We start from the raw sequence: 22,127 nt of genomic DNA, 5'->3' as shown, positions 1-22,127 counted from the left end.
GGCACAGAGTGCAGGCAGTTCCCTGTATATAAGGTGGAACAATGGCAGGTAAGCGTAAGAGCAGTAGTGATTAATAGAATAATGACTGTTACATTAATTACATTACATTAATCTCTAACAAGGGAAATACTCAGCTGTAGGAAAAGCAGCCGGATCCGAGTTGAGCCTAAATGGCCCCGCCCACCCCACTCTCCTTACAGCAGCTTCACGCCCCTCCCCTCCTAGCCCCGCCCTCTCTGCCTGGGATTGAGGGGGGCGGGAACCTTGGTTCTCCCCAGCTACGTGCCACACAAGGAGCGCAGACAGTCGCTTTCCCCTGCAGCTGCGGCCGGAGATAGTGTGAAGCAGCAGCGATTGGAGCCCATGCCTGGATATAGCACCGCAGCCTAGCCAGCATACCCACCGACCCACCTGTCCGTCACACACAGGAGCTGCCCTACTGACATCTGCAGCATCTGCACCCCAACCCTCTTGGGTAAGTACCCCACGCCGGGGCAACTGGGAATGGGAAGCAGTGCTGGGGCAGTTGGGAGGTGAGACTCAGCCCCCCCTGCTGGGGAGTTGGTACAGGCTGTGGGGGGCACAGAGGCAATGGGGGTGACAGACAGATGCATGGGAGGGGGCTGGGGGGGGCTACCCATCGGGCCGCTTTTCTATAGGGAGGGGGGATTGCAAGGAGGGAATGAATTTTATTGGCTGGGGAGCTGATGTCATGAATTTGATTGTTAGCTTTGTGGGTCACAAAACCTGTGTATAAAGGCTCATTGCTGTTCCTGGGGGCAGTGGCTGAGAATTAGTTGGCAGCATGGCACAGTGCGGGGTGGGTCCTGTTGGCTGCCCAGTAACCTCTCTCAGTGGGAGATTCTGCAACATGCCAGTTATCTACCCACAATAGGATCCTGTGCCCAGTGTGCCCATGTGAATGTGCCCAGTGTCTAGGGGATGGCATGTGATTGTGCCCAGTATCTAGGGGATGGCATGTGATTGTGCCCAGTATCTAGGGGATGGCATGTGAATGTGCCCAGTATGTAGGGGATGGCATGTGAATGTGCCCAGTATGTAGGGGATGGCATGTGAATGTGCCCAGTATCTAGGGGATGGCATGTGAATGTGCCCAGTATCTAGGGGATGGCATGTGAATGTGCCCAGTGTCTGGAGGATGGCATGTGAATGCGCCCAGTATCTGGGGGATGGCATGTGATTGTGCCCAGTATCTAGGGGATGGCATGTGAATGCGCCCAGTATCTGGGGGATGGCATGTGATTGTGCCCAGTATCTAGGGGATGGCATGTGAATGTGCCCAGTCCCTAGGGGATGGCATGTGATTGTGCCCAGTATCTGGGGGATGGCATGTGATTGTGCCCAGTATCTGGGGGATGGCATGTGATTGTGCCCAGTATGTAGGGGATGGCATGTGAATGTGCCTAGTATCTAGGGGATGGCATGTGAATGTGCCCAGTAACTGGGGGATGGCATGTGATTGTGCCCAGTATGTAGGGGATGGCATGTGAATGTGCCTAGTATCTAGGGGATGGCATGTGATTGTGCCCAGTATGTAGGGGATGGCATGTGAATGTGCCTAGTATCTAGGGGATGGCATGTGAATGTGCCCAGTAACTGGGGGATGGCATGTGATTGTGCCCAGTATGTAGGGGATGGCATGTGAATGTGCCTAGTATCTAGGGGATGGCATGTGAATGTGCCCAGTACCTAGGGGATGGCATGTGATTGTGCCCAGTACCTAGGGGATGGCATGTGAATGTGCCCAGTATCTAGGGGATGGCATGTGAATGTGCCCAGTATCTAGGGGATGGCATGTGAATGTGCCCAGTATCTAGGGGATGGCATGTGAATGTGCCCAGTATGTAGGGGATGGCATGTGAATGTGCCCAGTATCTAGGGGATGGCATGTGAATGTGCCCAGTATGTAGGGGATGGCATGACTAGTATAGGGTGTGACTGTGCCCGTACCTTGTGGCAGTACCACACGTTCCTCTGTAGGATGAGCTTGTGCTCCGTGTCTGATCCCTGGGCAAGTCCCGGACATGTATTGTGAGTGTGGCTGGTGGCAAGTACAGGCGTGTAGTAGGCATGTATAGGAGCTCTGTGCCAGTATATAGGGGGGTGGGTATGTATAACACATACAGAGGGGGCTCTGTGCCAGTATATAGGGGGGTGGGTATGTATAACATATACAGAGGGGGGCCCTGTGCCAGTATATAGGGGGGTGGGTATGTATAACATATACAGAGGGGGCTCTGTGCCAGTATATAGGGGGGTGGGTATGTATAACACATACAGAGGGGGGCCCTGTGCCAGTATATAGGGGGGTGGGTATGTATAACATATACAGAGGGGGCTCTGTGCCAGTATATAGGGGGGTAGGTATGTATAACACATACAGAGGGGGCTCTGTGCCAGTATATCGGGGGGTGGGTGGGTATGTATAACACATACAGAGGGGGGCTCTGTGCCAGTATATAGGGAGGTGGGTATGTATAACACATACAGAGGGGGCTCTGTGCCAGTATATAGGGAGGTGGGTATGTATAACACATACAGAGGGGGCTCTGTGCCAGTATATAGGGAGGTGGGTATGTATAACACATACAGAGGGGGCTCTGTGCCAGTATATAGGGGGGTGGGTATGTATAACACATACAGAGGGGGCTCTGTGCCAGTATATAGGGGGGTGGGTATGTATAACACATACAGAGGGGGCTCTGTGCCAGTATATAGGGGGGGTGGGTATGTATAACACATACAGAGGGGGGCCCTGTGCCAGTATATAGGGGGGTGGGTATGTATAACACATACAGAGGGGGGCTCTGTGCCAGTATATAGGGAGGTGGGTATGTATAACACATACAGAGGGGGCTCTGTGCCAGTATATAGGGGGGTGGGTATGTATAACACATACAGAGGGGGGCTCTGTGCCAGTATATAGGGGGGTGGGTATGTATAACACATACAGAGGGGGCTCTGTGCCAGTATATAGGGGGTGGGTATGTATAACATATACGGGGGGGCTCTGTGCCAGTATATAGGGGGGTGGGTATGTATAACACATGCAGAGGGGGCTCTGTGCCAGTATATAGGGGGGTGGGTATGTATAACACATACGGGGGGGGGGGGCTGTGTGCCAGTATATAGGGGGGTGGGTATGTATAACACATATGGGGGGGGGGGGGGGGGCTGTGTGCCAGTATATAGGGGGGTGGGTATGTATAACACATATGGGGGGGGGCTGTGTGCCAGTATATAGGGGGGTGGGTATGTATAACACATATGGGGGGGGGGGCTGTGTGCCAGTATATAGGGGGTGGGTATGTATAACACATACAGGGGGGGGCTCTGTGCCAGTATATAGGGGGGTGGGTATGTATAACACATACAGAGGGGGCTCTGTGCCAGTATATAGGGGGGTGGGTATGTATAACACATACAGAGGGGGCTCTGTGCCAGTATATAGGGGGGTGGGTATGTATAACATATACAGAGGGGGCTCTGTGCCAGTATATAGGGGGTGGGTATGTATAACACATACAGAGGGGGCTCTGTGCCTGTATATAGGGGGGTGGGTATGTATAACATATACAGAGGGGGCTCTGTGCCAGTATATAGGGGGGTGGGTATGTATAACACATACAGAGGGGGCTCTGTGCCAGTATATAGGGAGGTGGGTATGTATAACACATACAGAGGGGGCTCTGTGCCAGTATATAGGGAGGTGGGTATGTATAACACATACAGAGGGGGCTCTGTGCCAGTATATAGGGGGGTGGGTATGTATACCACATACAGAGGGGGGCCCTGTGCCAGTATATAGGGAGGTGGGTATGTATAACACATACAGAGGGGGCCCTGTGCCAGTATATAGGGGGGTGGGTATGTATAACATATACAGAGGGGGCTCTGTGCCAGTATATAGGGGGTGGGTATGTATAACACATACAGAGGGGGGCTCTGTGCCAGTATATAGGGGGGTGGGTATGTATAACACATACAGAGGGGGCTCTGTGCCAGTATATAGGGGGGTGGGTATGTATAACACATACAGAGGGGGCTCTGTGCCAGTATATAGGGGGGTGGGTATGTATAACACATACAGAGGGGGCTCTGTGCCAGTATATAGGGGGTGGGTATGTATAACATATACAGAGGGGGCTCTGTGCCAGTATATAGGGGGGTGGGTATGTATAACACATACAGAGGGGGGCTCTGTGCCAGTATATAGGGAGGTGGGTATGTATAACACATACAGAGGGGGCTCTGTGCCAGTATATAGGGAGGTGGGTATGTATAACACATACAGAGGGGGCTCTGTGCCAGTATATAGGGAGGTGGGTATGTATAACACATACAGAGGGGGCTCTGTGCCAGTATATAGGGGGGTGGGTATGTATACCACATACAGAGGGGGGCCCTGTGCCAGTATATAGGGAGGTGGGTATGTATAACACATACAGAGGGGGCCCTGTGCCAGTATATAGGGAGGTGGGTATGTATAACACATACAGAGGGGGCTCTGTGCCAGTATATAGGGGGGTGGGTATGTATAACATATACAGAGGGGGCTCTGTGCCAGAATATAGGGAGGTGGGTATGTATAACACATACAGAGGGGGCTCTGTGCCAGTATATAGGGGGGTGGGTATGTATAACACATACAGAGGGGGCTCTGTGCCAGTATATAGGGGGTGGGTATGTATAACACATACAGAGGGGCCCTGTGCCAGTATATAGGGGGGTGGGTATGTATAACACATACAGAGGGGGCGGGTATGTATAACACATACAGAGGTGGGCTCTGTGCCAGTATATAGGGAGGTGGGTATGTATAACACATACAGAGGGGGCTCTGTGCCAGTATATAGGGGGGCGGGTATGTATAACACATACAGAGGGGGCTCTGTGCCAGTATATCGGGGGGTGGGTATGTATAACACATACAGAGGGGGGCTCTGTGCCAGTATATAGGGGGGTGGGTATGTATAACATATACAGAGGGGGCTCTGTGCCAGTATATAGGGGGGTGGGTATGTATAACACATGCAGAGGGGGCTCTGTGCCAGTATATAGGGAGGTGGGTATGTATAACACATACAGAGGGGGCTCTGTGCCAGTATATAGGGGGGTGGGTATGTATAACATATACGGGGGGGGGGGGGGGCTGTGTGCCAGTATATAGGGGGTTGGGTATGTATAACACATACGGGGGGGGGGGGGGGGCTGTGTGCCAGTATATAGGGGGGTGGGTATGTATAACACATATGGGGGGGGGGGGCTGTGTGCCAGTATATAGGGGGGTGGGTATGTATAACACATATGGGGGGGCTGTGTGCCAGTATATAGGGGGGTGGGTATGTATAACACATATGGGGGGGGGGGGGCTGTGTGCCAGTATATAGGGGGGTGGGTATGTATAACACATATGGGGGGGGGGGGGGGGGCTGTGTGCCAGTATATAGGGGGGTGGGTATGTATAACACATATGGGGGGGGGGGGGCTGTGTGCCAGTATATAGGGGGGTGGGTATGTATAACACATATGGGGGGGGGGGGGGGCTGTGTGCCAGTATATAGGGGGGTGGGTATGTATAACACATACAGGGGGGGGGGCTCTGTGCCAGTATATAGGGGGGTGGGTATGTATAACACATACAGGGGGGGGGGGGCTCTGTGCCAGTATATAGGGGGGTGGGTATGTATAACACATACAGGGGGGGGGCTCTGTGCCAGTATATAGGGGGGTGGGTATGTATAACACATACAGGGGGGGGGCTCTGTGCCAGTATATAGGGGGGTGGGTATGTATAACACATACAGGGGGGGGGGGCTGTGTGCCCAGAGCCCTGGGATATTAGCCACCTGCATGATACATTAAGCAGTAATTAGACATGTTAATGGCTCATTAAAGGCTGCAGTTGGGAAGGTGCCCAGCTCCGGTGGAGGGGTGGGATATTAACCCATTCCGTGTCTCAGGAGATTGTGCCACGAGACAGATTCTTTTTTGAATGCAGAATATGGATTATCCCGTTAGTGTGGAACTACAGCTCCCATGAGCCCGTGCCAGCAGCAGCGAGAGGCTGTATGAGCAGCAGAGGAGGGGTGGGCAGGGAGGCTGCGTTTTAGCAGTTTCTGGATGATTCTGCCGCCCCTATTCAGTGGATTGGTCCGGCCTTGGCGCTCCCCCCCTGTAGTGTTTATGTTTATCAGCCCAACCATGTGGCCTTTGTGAAGGTGAATGCTGGTTTGTACAATTTGCTCTGCTACAGCGGGGGTGTCCACTTGGCCAGGGAAGAGGGCTTGGCCGGCTGGGTGTATAGAAAGCAGCCCAAGAGCGCACTGAGTGTTAAGGACCCCTATTGGGGCCCTGCTGTCTGTACCGCAGATGGAGAAGGTGGAGGGAAATTAAGACATTATGTGCATGTCTCCCCCCATCCTGTTTTACAGTTGGTTTGGCCCAGGCTGACATAGCCCATTTTGCCTGCAGTGTTTCAGCGACTCAAAATATGATTTTTTTTCCCCAGCAATCTCTAGATGGTAAGCTCTTGAGACCAGGGCCCCCTACCTGTGCACTTAGTAAGTTCCTTTGCTTCTTACATTTATTTATTACATTCACACGTCCATCGATATCCTTCATTTCATTCGGTGGTGCCGAGAGCGTGTAGGGTGCTGCCCTGGGCATGTTGCTGTGCTTTTATTAAGTGGAATATGATTTATAGATGACAATATTACATAGCGGGTGCTGGTTTCTTTTTAGCCGCACTCCGGGTCATACCAAGCATTCCAAGCGGCAGGGGAGCTCTGCTTTGCTCATTTTCAGTGTTTACCCTAGATACATCCGCTGGCTGGGAGACCCCCCCCCATCAGACAATCGCCTCTTTGTTGTAAACTGTACACCCCTGTTGGATTCAAAGCATGGATAAAGTGTATTTTTGCCTGCAAGCAGTATGGCAGCTCCCACTGCACGAATGCAACAGTATATAGAGAGCTCATTGCTCACACTTTCCATTAGAGGTTGACCTGGCAGACATGAGGGCTTTCCCTTTATGTACTTGGGTGCTGGGTGCAGTGGAAATGTACAGCGAAAGCGCACACATCCTGTCAGCCGCACGTACGGAAGCCACCCTCTCTTACTAAATAGATATGTGTATCCGAGAAACCCTTTTATGCGGTGTGGGGATTTCACACCATGGAGAGGCAACGCATATGGCAGCATACGCCTGGCTATCAGTAAAGATAAGGGCTGCAGCCCTAAATGCATATCCTGTATATAAAATATGGCTGAATCCTGTGTGGAATTATGTATAGATTTAATGCTTGGTTATATAAAGGGTTACTTTCCCTTTAATTCTTAATAACTATGGTGGTCTTTTGATTGATGCTCCATAGAAATGTATGTATCCTTCCTAGGATGGACCAAAGCAGAGGATGGGCGGCCCTGGGGGGGGATTTGGGTTGAGAGCTTATTTGTGCCCTGGGTACCCCTGGAACTATAGCGGGGTGACTGTTACCCCAATGTTTCTATATATCTGTAACCTTGTTATGGGCTAAGGGGGCCCAGCCTGAAGGCCAGTTAGGGGGGATTTGGGGTGAGTGCTTATTTGTGCCCTGGGTACCCCTGGAACTATAGCAGGGTGACTGTTACCCCAATGTTTCTATATATCTGTAACCTTGTTATGGGCTAAGGGGGCCCAGCCTGAAGGCCAGTTAGGGGGGGATTTGGGGTGAGTGCTTATTTGTGCCCTGGGTACCCCTGGAACTATAGCGGGGTGACTGTTACCCCAATGTTTCTATATATCTGTAACCTTGTTATGGGCTAAGGGGGCCCAGCCTGAAGGCCAGTTAGGGGGGGATTTGGGGTGAGTGCTTATTTGTGCCCTGGGTACCCCTGGAACTATAGCGGGGTGACTGTTACCCCAATGTTTCTATATATCTGTAACCTTGTTATGGGCTAAGGGGGCCCAGCCTGAAGGCCAGTTAGGGGGGGATTTGGGGTGAGTGCTTATTTGTGCCCTGGGTACCCCTGGAACTATAGCAGGGTGACTGTTACCCCAATGTTTCTATATATCTGTAACCTTGTTATGGGCTAAGGGGGCCCAGCCTGAAGGCCAGTTAGGGGGGGATTTGGGGTTAGTGCTTATTTGTGCCCTGGGTACCCCTGGAACTATAGCGGGGTGACTGTTACCCCAATGTTTCTATATATCTGTAACCTTGTTATGGGCTAAGGGGGCCCAGCCTGAAGGCCAGTTAGGGGGGGATTTGGGGTGAGTGCTTATTTGTGCCCTGGGTACCCCTGGAACTATAGCGGGGTGACTGTTACCCCAATGTTTCTATATATCTGTAACCTTGTTATGGGCTAAGGGGGCCCAGCCTGAAGGCCAGTTAGGGGGGAGATTTGGGGTAAGTGTATATTATTTTTATGTTGATTTTCTGATCACTTGGAGCTGATGATTATATACTCCTGTCTAACCGGGTCATTGGTCAACCTGATTTTTCCATTTGGCCTGGGGTAGAAATTGACAAGAATATGTGCAGACATGACCTGGTTAGGCCGTGCCAGGGTTAGTAGGGTTGGTAAGGTCAGCAGACAGGCTGAGTATCTGGAAGGTCAGACCAACAAGGGTCAAATCCATAAGATAATGCAGTAATGCAGTAATTTAACACCCCGGGAGACAGAATAGTGACAGATTGGGGCAGCAGGTGGGTAATGTATTTTACTGAACTATAGTTGTGGGATTTATGTCTTTGTTGCGCATTGCTCCTATAGTAGAGAGGAATATAATATTTATAGGGTGAGAGGGTACCATGTAGCAAAGGGGCTTGTTTGCTGGAGGTGCAAGGAATCATTTAATAAAGCACATTTACATGTATGCATAAGTTGAAGCAGCCATATTGCTTGTATTATATATTGTCTATAAGCACTATGGCAGCTCCCACCCGTATGTATGAATAAAAATATACACCTAATGCACTTTATCCTCAGTGTATATAGTTCTATATCTTTCAAACACTGCCTTTATTTTGGGTATAGACCTTCGGAGGATGTTCTGAGCTTCTATAAAACAAATGTGTTTTGCACAGTAGCACGAAAAGAGTTAACTTTCTTGCGATCATACCGCCCCCCCCCCCCCAAACCCTGCCCTGTTGGAATCCTGATTCACTAGGGTGGGCAGCACAAAGACTCCCTTTACATGACACGAATGCAGCTGTTGGCTCCTCCCCCTCTCGCAGCGCACAAGCGAGAGCCTCTTGTTATATATATATATATATATATATATATATATATATATATATATATAATATATATACATTATTTATACCAGTGCAGGGGGAGTATACCTGGCACGTGTCCCTTAAATATTTTGGATAATGAATAAAATCCCCCCTGTGGGCTGCCTGTGTGCATTTTACTCTGTACTTTGTGCACCATGAGTTTGCTGGGAACTGTAGTTCCCCCTCCCTGTAGTCTTTCACTTACATGTTTATTACCATGTACTGTATCCATGATGAGAAATCAAGTTGCCAGGTCTAAGGGACATGCCCGGGCACCCCTAATCCTGCCGTTGGCAAAGGAGTTGATCCAGTTTTCAGCAGGGCTGGTGTGTTCCCTATGGCTGTCGGCAGCAGGAATGTTGCCTGAGGGCCCAGAGACAGGTGCGCGCCGGAGAAATAGGGAGCCCTGCGCCCTAAATGCCATTTGGCACTCATGTGCACCTACTGAAATCCCTGAGCAGCTGCGGGGATCCCTTACTGGCATTGCCTTCCCCGAGCCTCCTGCCATAATAAAAGCCTTACGGGTAGGCCCTTGGGCTGTGCATATGATACTGAGGATGCTGGGAGTTGTAGTTTGAAAGGAAGCTAAGGTCAGGGGTCTTTCCTGACAAGATTGCAGACCACCCAGTGTCGGGGATTGGCAGTTATTCAACCAGCTTAATGGGGTGGTTCAGCTTTAAGTTAACTGTTAGTATGTTGAAGAAAGGACAATTCTAAGCAACTTTTCAATTGGTCTTCATTATTTATTTGTTACAATTTTCAAATCGTTTGCCTTCTTCTTCCATGCAGTTTTTAAATGGGGGTCACTGACCCCGGCAGCCAAAAACCTGTTGCTCTGTGAGGCTCCAGTTTTATTGTTATTGTTACTTTTTGTAACTTTCTTTTCAATGCAGTCCCCCTCTCCTATTCATATACAGGTATGTGACCCATTATCCAGAATGCTCAGGACCTGGGGTTTTCCGGATAAGGGATCTTTCCAAAATTTGGGTCTCCTACTTTAAGTCTACAAACAAATTATTTAAACAGTAATTAAACCCAATAGGACTGTTCTGCCCCCAATAAGGGGTAATTATATCTCAGTTGGGATCAAGTACAGGTACTGTTTTATTATTACAGAGAAAAGGGAATCATTTAACCATTAAATAAACCCAATAGGGCTGTTCTGCCCCCAATAAGGGGTAATTATATCTTAGTTGGGATCAAGTACAGGTACTGTTTTATTATTACAGAGAAAAGGGAATCATTTAACCATTAAATAAACCCAATAGGGCTGTTCTGCCCCCAATAAGGGGTAATTATATCTTAGTTGGGATCAAGTACAGGTACTGTTTTATTATTACAGAGAAAAGGGAATCATTTAACCATGAAATAAACCCAATAGGGCTGTTCTGCCCCAATAAGGGGTAATTATATCTTAGTTGGGATCAAGTACAGGTACTGTTTTATTATTACAGAGAAAAGGGAATCATTTAACCATTAAATAAACCCAATAGGGCTGTTCTGCCCCAATAAGGGGTAATTATATCTTAGTTGGGATCAAGTACAGGTACTGTTTTATTATTACAGAGAAAAGGGAATCATTTAACCATGAAATAAACCCAATAGGGCTGTTCTGCCCCCAATAAGGGGTAATTATATCTTAGTTGGGATCAAGTACAGGTACTGTTTTATTATTACAGAGAAAAGGGAGTTATTAGAATTATTTGATTAAAATGGAGTCTATGGGAGATGGCCTTTGCGTAATGCAGAACTTTCAAGATAATGTGTTTCCGGGTTAAGGGGTCCGATAGCTGTACCAGTTTCCCATCCAAACCACTCCCTGGTTGCTAAGTTTACTTTGACCCTAGCAACCAAATAGCTGCTGAAACTCCAAACTGCAGTGCTCCTGAACTGAAAATGAAATAACTAAAAATGGATTGATACGATTGGGGTTCCCCTGCAACAGAGGGACCAAAAGCTGCCCCTGAGGAACCCAGAAGGGACCCCGGCAGAGGGGGTATCTGCATGACAACCCTGTGGATTGCTAGAGGGTTTCTGATTGGCCAATATGCACCATTAATTATTTCTGAGCTGACGCACACGCGGACCTTACCGACGGCAGGCAGGGTGACCCACATCTACAGGCCATTAATAACCCGGAGAGGAGACAGGCCGCAATATCCCCTGCCCTCGTTTCCACATTCCCGCCGGGCTATGGTTACCTGCCAGGGCTGCAAATATTTGCCCTTTAATTTTAACAGGTAACATACACATAGGGACTGTTTGCTCAGCAGGCGTTGGGGACAATGTGATATTACTGTCCTTCTATGTGTATGGAAGTGTATCAGTACCAGTGTGCCCCCGGGGGCTGGGGGGATGAAGGCTGAGGGGGGCGCGCAGCCCCTGAGCACTCACTGTCTTTATCATTTAAAAATGATAGAAGATTTGGATTTCCTGGATTTTGAGATGAAATAAAAGTAATTGTAAGTGATATGACCTGGAGCCAGAATAAGCTTTTCTGTCATATTTTAACCCCCCGTTCCCCTCCTCCCTGTTGGTGCTGGTTTGCACTTGGGCAATATTCTATAGTTAGGGGGTTGTTCACCTTTAAATTAACGTTTAGTGTGCTGCGAAGAGTAATAATTCTGAGACAATCTGCAATTGGTCTTTATTATTTGGGGTTTTTGAATTATTTAGCTTTTTGTTTAGTAGCTCTCCAGTCTGTTATTTCAGCAGCTATCTTGTTGCTATGGTCGAGGTTACCTTAGTAACCAGGCAGTGGTTTGAACAAGGAACTGGAATAGTAATAGGAGAGGATCTGAATAGAAGAATAAGTAATAAAAAAATATTATATATAATTACCCCTTATTGGGGGCAGAACAGCCCTATTGGGTTTATTTAATGGTTAAATGATTCCTTTTTCTCTGTAATAATAAAACAGTACTTGTACTTGATCCCAACTAAGATATTATTACCCCTTATTGGGGCAGAACAGTCCTATTGGGTTTATTTAATGGTTAAATGATTCCTTTTTCTCTGTAATAATAAAACAGTACTTGTACTTGATCCCAACTAAGATATAATTACCCCTTATTGGGGCAGAACAGCCCTATTGGGTTTATTTAATGGTTAAATGATTCCTTTTTCTCTGTAATAATAAAACAGTACTTGTACTTGATCCCAACTAAGATATAATTACCCCTTATTGGGGCAGAACAGCCCTATTGGGTTTATTTCATGGTTAAATGATTCCCTTTTCTCTGTAATAATAAAACAGTACTTGTACTTGATCCCAACTAAGATATAATTACCCCTTATTGGGGCGGAGCAGCCCTATTAGGCTTATTTAATGGTTAAATGATTCCCTTTTCTCTGTAATAATAAAACAGTACCTGTACTTGATCCCAACTAAGATATAATTACCCCTTATTGGGGGCAGAACAGCCCTATTGGGTTTATTTCATGGTTAAATGATTCCCTTTTCTCTGTAATAATAAAACAGTACCTGTACTTGATCCCAACTAAGATATAATTACCCCTTATTGGGGGCAGAACATTCCTTTTGGTTTAATTAATGTTTAATTTTTTTTAGTAGACTTAAGGCATGGAGATCCAAATTATGGAAAGACACCTTATCCAAAAAACCCCAGATCATGTGCATTCTGGATAACAGGTCCCATACCTGTATTTGATACTGTACTAATATTAGGAGCCAATGGCAAGCAGAAAGGGCGGATTTAAAGAGCCTACAGGCTACTGATTCTATAATCATCTGTAGGGCAGACAAAGGGGTGGCACGGCTGTGCTGAATAAAGAGGATTATGAAAGGCAGGCGTTTTGCCAGCGTAACTATGCCGTATGTTACAAGTGGTTACTAAGTGATCCAACCAATTGTTTGAAAGAGGAAATTAGTTGTTATTATTACATTCCGTGTAATTGAAGGTATTATTACTGCTGAAATATGCGCTCTATTATTTGGTAAACAGATTAAAATCCCATATACACAAGTCACTTAGTAACCCCCCCCCCCCCGGGCTACCTTATTGTATATAATATAGGTTCACTTTTGCAGCCATATCCCCACTCTAAAGCCGTGCCTACTGAATATGGCTGTTTTTTGTTCTGTGATACTGTTATTCCTATTATTTAGCTCAAATAAAATGTAAAAGTAGTTGACTGTCCTCAGCCTGCCTTCAGCCTGAATACTCTCAATCCCACAATTCCCTGCAGACATGATGTTAATAAGAAAAGGAAAACAGTGCAATGCATTGTGGGTTATGTAGTTCCTGCATGCTGTCTGTAAGCTGAGGGGAAATTGTTACAATTCAATGTTTTAGTCCCTCCTCCCCTGCCAGGATTTCAAATGATGCAGAAAGAAAAGAACTGTTTTGCAGCTGGATTTCAGCATATAAACATGGGATTTATTCTTAAATTTTGAAGGAACGGATTACAGTGATAGGGATATTAGGGGTTTCTGTGTTGTGTGGGGGTCTTAAGAAATTTTGGTTCAGAAGCCGGAGTTCCTTTTATATGTGGCCGGTTCTAAAGGAGTGAGGTAGCCGCTCTAGCATTCTGCTACAACTGTCATCCCCAGCCTGTAAGGTTAAAAATATCTTTGCCCGACTGGGGGGGGGGGGAATATACAATCTTAAAATTGTTTCCCGACCCTCATAATTCTGTTATTGTTGGTCATTCCATCTGTTTCCGTAACATTGTGGCTCAGGGGCACCGGATGACAATAAAAACAGTCACCACTTATGGAATGTTGGTAGGAAAATGCTGGTTTGGCACGTGGGCTAACAATACAGGGAAAGTGCTGGATGCTTCCCCCCCCCCCCCCCGGGCGCAGAGCTCATCGCTGGTTCTGTATGGGGAGAGTTCCAGTAGGAGGTACCAAGGTCTCCTATTTTATTTTTCTCCATAAAGACATATGCAAGTGTAAGCGTTTTACAACTTTAAAGGGTAAGTTAATCGCTTCCTCATTGTTAAAAGGCTTGTCGTATTGGAGCGATTGGAACCAGCCTGATACAATGGGGTTAAAGGTTATTATAATTAATAATTGAGCCTTACAACATGGTTTTCATTCATGTCAGTGACAGATGGAGAAGCCGCATTGCCCTCAGGGTTCCGTTTGTCGGTCTCTTTGGATTGTGCTGTCGGTTTAAAGCATCGAGCACCCCGCTGGCCCAGTGTGCGGTTCCTTCCCGCTGATAAGTTGCCTTTCATTCCAAATCGCTTGGTTTGTTTGGCTCCAGTAAGTTTATAAATCACGCAGCAGGGGCAGGGCTAATACTGGACTGGCTGCCAATGAAGCGGCCCTTATGGACAGCAATGTTATCTTTTTATTCTGGGAGGATATAATAGGGAGGGAGAGAGACTTGGGCTGTTCAGGTTCAAATGGGTTTGATACAAATAATGCAGTAGCCATGCTGAGCTTCCTTATATGCTTATATGGCCGCTAGCAAGGCAAAATTCCATTTTTATATGCCGAAATCCAGCTGCAAAACAGTTCTTCCAATTCTGTATCATTTGAAATCCTGGCAGGGGAGGAGGGACTAAAACATTCATATTGTAACAACTTCCCACCAGCTTACAGACAGCATGCAGGAACGACATAACCCACAATGCATTGCACTGGATGTTCCTTTCCTTATTGACATCACGTGTGCAGCAGGGAATTATTCCATTAAACATCATGAAATATTTTGTCATGCATATTGTTTAATTGATGTATAGTACAAAGTTTCATGAAATTATGTTTTCTTTTCAAAAAGCTTAAGTTATGTTTAACTGTGAACTAAGTGCACAGCAGCAAGTAAGTAAATAGAAGGGTCATGCCATTGTCACCAGGCACACATTGGTGGCATGTAAAGGTCACCTTTCCCAATCCCACTTTGCCTGCTGTTTTATGGGCCTTATTGAGCACGATGGAGGTGGCACAAGTTGGGATGATAATATGCCCGACACAATGTGCAAGGGCTGGCCACTAACTCCCTAGGTTGGCACATAGACATTGGTGGCCTCTTGAGGTAGGACAGTCCTGCTCCCAGTGACCATAGGAGCTGTTGGTTGTGGGAATCCTGATTTGCACAGTGTTGCTAATAGGTATGTGGTGGTTGTTGTTGTTGTTATTGTAAGGCGCATATGAAGGTGGGGCTGGGAGACGGCGTACTCTTGTGTAAGGGCAATTATTCCCTAATTATGTTTTAATGTGTAATCCGGCACTAATTCCTAGATGGAATGATATCTTGTGGGAAGTTTGTGTTTGGAGGCACCCTGGCACTGATGGCTTCCTACCCAGGCGTGTTACAGACGTGCTACATGTGTTGCTTGAGTGTGAAAGAACACGGTGTAACATTCACATGTTTGTGCCTATGGCTGGGTTTGTGCCTATGGTTTGAGTGTGAAAGAACACTGTGTAACATTCACTATGTTACACCCAGCCAACTATGGCGGGGTCGGTGCCTGTGGCGGGGTCGGTGCCCGTGGCGGGGTCGGTGCCTATGGTTTGAGTGTGAAAGAACACTGTGTAACATTCACTATGTTACACCCAGCCAACTATGGCGGGGTCGGTGCCTATGGCCGGGTCGGTGCCCGTGGTGGGGTCGGTGCCCGTGGCGGGGTCGGTGCCTATGGCCGGGTCGGTGCCTATGGTTTGAGTGTGAAAGAACACTGTGTAACATTCACTATGTTACACCCAGCCAACTATGTCGGGGTCGGTGCCTATGTCGGGGTCGGTGCCTATAACAGGGCTAGAGAACTGAACACTTTGCTGGACTGCTGGAATAAAGGGGAACAAATCTCCAACCCCCGGAAATAATTTTGTGCTCTTCTGAGCACTTTTGATGTTGTCTTATAAATTCCTTTATTAGCTAATTATATAAATTAGTATCACGTATTTATGCTCGTTATTGATTCACCAGTTATTGTAAATGACAAGGAAAGCAATTTATGCACTATACATCCCCTGCAGAAGACTCCCTTCCAGAACCGCACCACCCGCGCTCGCCAGTCCCGCCCTGTGTGACCGTACCTGTTAGTAAGGCTGGTGGGTATTGGTTTCCCAGCTCTCGGGAAGCTGACACGGAGCATCCCATGTTCGGTAGGGTGGGGTGGTTAAGGAAAGGGGTCTTTCTATAGGGGCAAATGATGTATAAATTGCTTTCCTTGTCTTTTAATATATATTTGTCATATTTTGAAAAAATGTATGGAGTCATTTATGATTAATGGGGCTCCTCAAGTGACGGCAGAGTCATTATCCCACTTGCGTTGGGCAATTTTACTAAAATGCCATAGTTTAAACTATCCAGTTGAGTTTGATTTGCCCTTTTTTTTGCATTCCAGCAGCATTGAGCAATTTATTGAAATTATTCTGAGCTGCTCTGACAGACGCCGGGCCCTGCTGTCTAACAGATTAGATGGTTGGGAAAGATAAGTCTAATCTCTCACAATCTCATCTGCAAATTGCAGCTCATGTCACTTGCCAAGGTTAATTCATTATAGTGAAGAGCTTTCCTGTCTTTATAGTAGCTGGAGGCAATTAATATGAACACAAGGGATAATATACCCCCTACTGTAAATGATAAGGATATTAGAAGTCACTGAGGGGTTCTGTGCCCATATAAAGGCACAAGGCTGCAGGCTGAGTTATACAGGGAACTCTGAGTATCACTCATGTATTATAAGGGATAATGTACCCCCTACTGTAAATGATAAGGATATTAGCAGTCACTGAGGGGTTCTGTGCCCCCCATATAAAGGCACAAGGCTGCAGGCTGAGTTATACAGGGAACTCTGAGTATCACTCATGTATTATAAGGGATAATGTACCCCCTACTGTAAATGATAAGGATATTAGCAGTCACTGAGGGGTTCTGTGCCCATATAAAGGCACAAGGCTGCAGGCTGAGTTATACAGGGAACTCTGAGTATCACTCATGTATTATAAGGGATAATGTACCCCCTACTGTAAATGATAAGGATATTAGCAGTCACTGAAGGGTTCTGTGCCCATATAAAGGCACAAGGCTGCAGGCTGAGTTATACAGGGAACTCTGAGTATCACTCATGTATTATAAGGGATAATGTACCCCCTACTGTAAATGATAAGGATATTAGCAGTCACTGAGGGGTTCTGTGCCCATATAAAGGCACAAGGCTGCAGGCTGAGTTATACAGGGAACTCTGAGTATCACTCATGTATTATAAGGGATAATGTACCCCCTACTGTAAATGATAAGGATATTAGCAGTCACTGAGGGGTTCTGTGCCCATATAAAGGCACAAGGCTGCAGGCTGAGTTATACAGGGAACTCTGAGTATCACTCATGTATTATAAGGGATAATGTACCCCCTACTGTAAATGATAAGGATATTAGCAGTCACTGAAGGGTTCTGTGCCCATATAAAGGCACAAGGCTGCAGGCTGAGTTATACAGGGAACTCTGAGTATCACTCATGTATTATAAGGGATAATGTACCCCCTACTGTAAATGATAAGGATATTAGCAGTCACTGAGGGGTTCTGTGCCCATATAAAGGCACAAGGCTGCAGGCTGAGTTATACAGGGAACTCTGAGTATCACTCATGTATTATAAGGGATAATGTACCCCCTACTGTAAATGATAAGGATATTAGCAGTCACTGAGGGGCTCTGTGCCCATATAAAGGCACAAGGCTGCAGGCTGAGTTATACAGGGAACTCTGAGTATCACTCATGTATTATAAGGGATAATGTACCCCCTACTGTAAATGATAAGGATATTAGCAGTCACTGAGGGGTTCTGTGCCCCCCATATAAAGGCACAAGGCTGCAGGCTGAGTTATACAGGGAACTCTGAGTATCACTCATGTATTATAAGGGATAATGTACCCCCTACTGTAAATGATAAGGATATTAGCAGTCACTGAGGGGCTCTGTGCCCATATAAAGGCACAAGGCTGCAGGCTGAGTTATACAGGGAACTCTGAGTATCACTCATGTATTATAAGGGATAATGTACCCCCTACTGTAAATGATAAGGATATTAGCAGTCACTGAGGGGTTCTGTGCCCCCCATATAAAGGCACAAGGCTGCAGGCTGAGTTATACAGGGAACTCTGAGTATCACACAATGAATATTACTAGTGTATATATATATATATATATATATATATATATATATATATATATATATATATATATATATATATATATATATATATATATATATATATATATATAGACTTTATACAAACCTTTCCAACTTTGTGTACATTTGAGTGATCAAATCTTCTCACAGGCAACAGCTACCGTTTTATATATTAATAGTAAGTATTGTAAAGCAGGAAGTTCTGTTTAGCTATATTTCCTATTTAGACAGCTGGAGGGTCACCGGAATTCAGCGCCATTGAATCCTGACCTTTTGCTTGTGAACTTGCACCAATTGCTCTTTGATGGTAGAAAGTCCCTGGAGAAGCGCCGCCCTTACATCCATGTAACACCACAAAAGATCACATCTACGTTATTGCCCCTATGGATGTTCCTCACCACTCCTTCCGTGTTTGCGGGCTATGCCCAATGCGCTATATGCCTTAATGTATAGAGATAATGAGACTTGTATAATCAGACCCCTCCCCAACTCAATCATTTGGGATAGTTACAGGCAGATGTACCATTGAATATATGGTGAGTGATGTATTATGTACAGAAAATGGACAGGGACCCCCTTTATCCGAAAATGCCATTATTAAAGGTAGTTCCATAAGAAAGTCAGATGAACTCTCCTTTATTTATAGCAAACAGTCCTGCCTCTCTCTATGGCAAGTATTCTGTATGTATGTATATATATATATATATATATATAATATATATATATATAATATATATATAGGAACAAACAGAGCACACCTTATTAATAGTCAAATGCCCAGGGTGCTTGCAAAAAATTGTATATAGAAAGACAGTGGGCCGCACACACAGGGACTTTGCTGAAAAAATAATACATTTATTTAAGAAAATAAATGTATTATTTTTTCAGTAAAGTCCCTGTGTGTGCGGCCCACTGTCTTTCTATATATATACAATATATATGTCTTTATATATATATATATATATATATATATATATATATATATATATATATATATATATAATGTTAGCTTGCCTTTGCCCTATGTTATTGCTATGTGCCGGGGGGCCAGGGCAAATTATCTGCTTGTTGGCCTATAACCTGGTTATTATATGTAACCCTATGGGTCGTTTTCATTGCAAGGCATTGCTTTGTGGCAGTGACTGCCAGATTGTGGCCACTAAGTCCAAAACTAGCCATTATGACAGTGATTGGGTTCCTCTCTGCTGGCGGAGAATATGCCATTAACGCCACTAGAACTAATTGTTTTTAATTCACGATTGCCATTTAATTGATCCTAGCTTTATAATATTTATTATAAAATGTAATATATTGATTGGTTCAGTTTTACTAACCCTGCGGATATGTGGTCCACCCACGAAACGCAATCACGGATCATTTTGTTTTATGCCCCTCCCATAGTTGAGATGTTGTGCAACCATAACACGGAACTGTCATACATGTTACTTACAGAGTGAGCCGGGAGGTATTATGGCCCAGTGAGACGCCTGTTGTGCAGAAAGAAGGGGGCTCGGCAGGAGGAGCGCAACGTCCGCGTGATATGTTCTTTTACCGGCTTTCAAAGTGAGTATTTCTCCACATACGGTGCATATGCATTGTGATCATGCTACACTACATACGTGTTTTGGTCTGTTCTTGGGTTACCTCTCTGAACAGTAGTGTAATTAGACGCTTATGGGCCCTTGCTGGACTTAAATGGGTTCTGACCGCAGTGATGCAGTTCTTCTGGCGGACCCATAGCAACCAATATTATTATATTGCCCATAGCAACCGATCGACAATTGGATTTGAACACAAAGCAAAGATCTGATTGGTTGCTGTGGGCAATGTAAGGCTCCAGTTTTAATAAATACACCCCTTAATTTGCTCTCCCAGGGAATTGTAATTCTATGAGGGTGCACATATCGCCCCCCAACAGATACAACCGTCCCTGAATGCAAACAAGTCTTTTATGATTGGCCCACGCGGGGTCGGCTTAATTGCTTAATTAGCGTCCATCGCATATATTCCGTTTCTGGTTTTCATGCAAATCCCACTCCTTTTCCTCGGCTGGTTACTTGCATCTAATGAGCCCAATTTTCTGTCTTCTTTTCCTGTCGGTTGACGCTGGGAATTGTCTGTTAAATAGAGCAGCTGGGAGTGATTAGGCCTCGCGTGATTGTTAACTATGTATTCAATAGCACAAAAAGCCCTTCTCTGCCACTGGAAAAGGGATACTAGCCTCCCCAATGTTCTCAGTTTAATTCCTGTTTTATTATGCACTTCTGTCCCACAGTGCTCTAATATAAAGATATATCCCAGCCGCCATAAAGCAGGGCAGGACTGCTGCTTACAATGGGGGGGGGGGGGGGATCAGAAAGGATCTGTGCCACTGTGACAGAATGCTCTGTTATACAGATAGCTAGAATCTCAGCCATAAAGCAGGGCAGGACTGCTGCTTACAATGGGGGGATCAGATAGGATCTGTGCCACTGTGACAGAATGCTCTGTTATACAGATAGCTAGAATCTCAGCCATAAAGCAGGGCAGGACTGCTGCTTACAATGGGGGGATCAGATAGGATCTGTGCCAGTGTGACAGAATTCTCTGTTATACAGATAGCTAGAATCTCAGCCATAAAGCAGGGCAGGACTGCTGCTTACAATGGGGGGATCAGATAGGATCTGTGCCACTGTGACAGAATGCTCTGTTATACAGATAGCTAGAATCTCAGCCATAAAGCAGGGCAGGACTGCTGCTTACAATGGGGGGATCAGATAGGATCTGTGCCACTGTGACAGAATGCTCTGTTATACAGATAGCTAGAATCTCAGCCATAAAGCAGGGCAGGACTGCTGCTTACAATGGGGGGATCAGATAGGATCTGACCCTAGCTGCACATCTTGGATTATGAAGTTTAACCCCTCGGCATGCCTGGGCATATTCATGTTGTTGGAGGAAATGATGCTCACATAGTGCTCAGTATAAACCCATGGTGGGAAAATGGCTTGTGTGTAATTGTGATAACTGTAACTTTACTGGAGTGTCTGCGGATGGACGAGGACAGTGGCAAGTAGCTTATAAGTGCGGACTGGTGGCCTTGTGGGCAAGTATTGGCCTCCTTGTGGTGCCATAAAGAGCACAGTTTTGTGTCGGTCGGTCGGTCGCTGCCACCAAGGGGACTTTGGGTATTATATGAAGGGAACGGGTGTTTTAGTACATAACTGTAGGGGGGCTGCTCCAGGGGCCCTGGTGCTGATATTTGGGGTATAACCGGGTGCATATGGCTGGGTGCTGCCAGTTCTAGCGCTGGGTGGGGCACAACAGCCCATGGATTGTAGGGACTTGGAATCCTCTGCGCTTTCTGGGCCGAATTCCATCCCAATGTACAGTCCCAGCGTATCCTCCATGCTTCCCACTCACTCACATTCTTACCAGCGCGATCCCACGGAGACCCTCTGTGCCCCCCTCCCCATACATTCAGTCTTTGTGCTTCCTAATATCCTTCATGTACAACCGGGGGGCCCTTGCACCCAAACCCCATTTAACTGACGTTCATATCACGGGAAATCCAGATCTAACATTCAAAGGGTTAGTTCACCTTTATGTTAACTTTTAATATCTTATAGAATGGTCAGTTCTAAGCAACTTTTCAATTTTATAGTTTTTTTTTAATAATTTGCCGTCTTCTTCTAACTCTTTTTAGCTTTCAAATGGGGGTCACTGACCCCGGCAGCCAAAAAACTATCACTATCG

The 22,127-nt window shown here is 46.2% G+C and overlaps 1 protein-coding gene across 12 annotated transcripts in view; it reads left to right on the top strand.

Annotated features, from left to right (window-relative positions):
- Positions 1 to 225: 225 nt before the first annotated feature.
- The window catches only part of rnf24 (ring finger protein 24), a 53,490-nt gene continuing 31,588 nt past the window's right edge, over positions 226 to 22,127 (top strand). For 11 of the 12 annotated variants that reach the window (XM_031895232.1, XM_031895231.1, XM_031895230.1 and 8 more), the window contains exons 1-2: positions 226 to 475; positions 19,845 to 19,955. In XM_031895232.1, the coding sequence (XP_031751092.1) occupies positions 19,933 to 19,955 (23 nt within the window). In that variant the 5' untranslated portion in view covers positions 226 to 475; positions 19,845 to 19,932. The remainder of the gene's footprint in view (positions 476 to 19,844; positions 19,956 to 22,127) is intronic. The other variant, XM_031895240.1, reaches the window with a different exon arrangement.

The sequence above is a fragment of the Xenopus tropicalis genome, chromosome 1 (assembly GCF_000004195.4).
Source record: "Xenopus tropicalis strain Nigerian chromosome 1, UCB_Xtro_10.0, whole genome shotgun sequence".
NCBI classification, from domain to species: Eukaryota; Metazoa; Chordata; class Amphibia; order Anura; family Pipidae; genus Xenopus; species Xenopus tropicalis.
This window is presented reverse-complemented; position numbering and strand designations above follow the sequence as displayed.